This window comes from Phaethon lepturus, unplaced genomic scaffold (assembly GCF_000687285.1).
Source record: "Phaethon lepturus isolate BGI_N335 unplaced genomic scaffold, ASM68728v1 scaffold6161, whole genome shotgun sequence".
Taxonomy (NCBI): Eukaryota; Metazoa; Chordata; class Aves; order Phaethontiformes; family Phaethontidae; genus Phaethon; species Phaethon lepturus.
In genome coordinates this window covers 21,004-23,332 of record NW_010516857.1, presented here as the reverse complement: position 1 = coordinate 23,332, position 2,329 = coordinate 21,004, and the positions used below count along the sequence as shown (strand labels likewise).

The 2,329-nt window shown below is 39.5% G+C and overlaps 1 protein-coding gene across 1 annotated transcript in view; it reads right to left on the bottom strand.

Moving 5' to 3' along the window:
- MMRN2 (multimerin 2) overlaps nt 1-2,329 on the bottom strand; it is a 21,239-nt gene that overhangs the window by 8,009 nt on the left and 10,901 nt on the right. Inside the window, exon 2 of the mRNA XM_010296187.1 lies at nt 748-870. Within this exon, the coding sequence (XP_010294489.1) occupies nt 748-870 (123 nt within the window). The remainder of the gene's footprint in view (nt 1-747; nt 871-2,329) is intronic.

The following is a 2,329-nucleotide window of genomic DNA, read 5'->3' as shown; positions in this document are numbered from 1 at the left end:
AGGGAAAGTTTTGGTTTTAAGCAAACATTCTAAAATGTCACTGATCCCAAAGAAGATACAAATTTGTTAAAAACTCCACTAGAAATAGTCATGAAGCTTTTTTTTTTTGTTCAGAGAAAGAGAAATTAATTGTATTAACAAATAACAAAAACATTTTTGCAATCAAGTAACTACATAAATGTAAAAACATGTAGGTGAGTTTTAAATATTATTTTACTTCAAAAGTGTTGTGAGTCGGTGTCTCACAACTTTAATGATGTATCAGTCCTGGTACCTTAAGGTACCCTGCGGGCTTTCATCAGTACTTTTTGGGCAGCTAGTCCTCCTGAAAGAAGAGTAAGCACCTGGGCCCTTGAACGTCTCTAATTCCTGCCATGTAAGTGGTCTCACTGATGGCCACAGGCAGAGATTTTTTTTAAGTTATGTGGGTGTATTATGACCTGAAAATCATGGAAAAGGTATGGTTTCTGGTGTGTTTTTCTGAATAACCGTATGGGAAGATTTGAAAAATCACTTAATCACCTTGTAGTTCTGTACTTGATGGCTTGGAAAGGCAGTTGTTCTCCCCGGTTACTTAAATGCCTGATCACCTTAGGTAAACTGTAAGTACCCTATATCACTTTAGTATTAAACTGCGTTGGTGCTTTAATTCTTTTTAAAATGTTTCATTAAATACTTTTGAAAATATCATTTAGATGCTTCAGATAAAATTATGTTGCCCTCATTTGTTTTATTTGGGATACTTACATGATCTTCTGGCAGTCTGGTGCTCCATTTAGACAGGGCTGTTGGGAGTTGACAATGTACTTCTCCTTCATGCAGGCTTCTATGTATGTTATCAGCCGGGATTGCATGAAGGAACACCAGTTCCTAGTGGAAGAAAGACATAGGAAAGGAATTTGAAGTAGGTCTTTTAAAGCCTCTGATTGTAACAGTGCCGAGGAAGAGTGACATGAAGAAGGGCCTTCTAATTTTTTTTTTTTTTTTCATCTGGATGATGAGGAAAGTGGAAAATGCATGGTACTTTCTCCCTCCACTCCCAGTTCATTTGTTTTCATCTGGGGTGTTTATCTGATTTTGTTACGAAAGGGAAAGGTTTGATTGCCTGAACTTTGATGCATTAGTTCCATTTCCAGTTCTTTCATTTAGCAGGAGAAATTTCCAACTCGCGATAACCTGCAGGTTAATGTCACTTTAAATGTCAAATTGCCTTTCTAGGCATGTTGCCATTGCAGATGCCTAATGACTGACTCATCAAGTTGAAGCAGACTGCTTCTGAAAACTTGATCCCACATAAACTCCATTAATAATCAGTGCCTTCCTAAGTATGACTTCTTCAAGACAATAAAGTAACTGATTGGATTTTGTTAATTAGACTAGCTTTGAAATAATTTCTCCCATCACCTGCAGGAAAATAATGTTGGAAAAATGAGGGTGGGTTTCTTGGGTTTTAGTTTTATGTTTCTAGCAAGGACATGTGAGTTTTAGTAGTCTGGTAAATTTTCTGAGTCAGAATTACATAGACATCTGTTAATCTCAGAGTGTAGGTGAGCCTCTTCCTTTTCAAAAGTTTAAAGTCAAGACACGGAAGGGTACAGTTTGTTGAAGTTTGATGGTCAAAATCCAAGATACCAGAAGTGACAGGAAGTCAGGAATAAGAACTGTAATGGGAAATGAAAAAAAGTGTGATGATTAACATCTGATCAATTAGTAATTGCAATTATTGTTGATAATTTAGGCGTGTATTCAACACACTATTTCAGACGGTGTGTTTACAGAAGTTCACCAGTTAAACACCAGGGGATCCTACCATTCTCCGTGGGTAGTGATGAGTAGAAAAGGGATGTGGCAGCTTTGTTTGGACAAAGAAGCTATAGGGAGGCAAGGGGTCCCCACTCTCTCTCTGTTTAACTCTGGCTACAAAACCTTCAGAGGAAGAGTCATTGAGCCAGCAATTGCATTTTACAGACAACCTGTCTTAAAGACAGTCTGGGGCCTCATGTTTCACGTGGGTTTGGCTACATGTCCTGTCTATTGCAGGTATCCTAAAACTGTGTGTGCGCACAGCGCCGTTAGGAAGTTGCAAACATATCACTTAGCAGCATACTGATGTTAAAACGTGCTAATCCTCTTCCTTAGGGAAGAGGTGGAGTTGAGCAGTTTGGACAGAGAAAGGAAAAAATATATACCACCCTCACTGACCGGCTCTGGCAGTTCCGCCTCTGTGGTTTAGACTCTGAAGTGCTGACCTTCCACAGCCCGTGCCTCTGGGGCATCAGGCAGGCTGCAAAGGATGCCATCTTCGCCAGTGACCGATGAAATCCAGCTC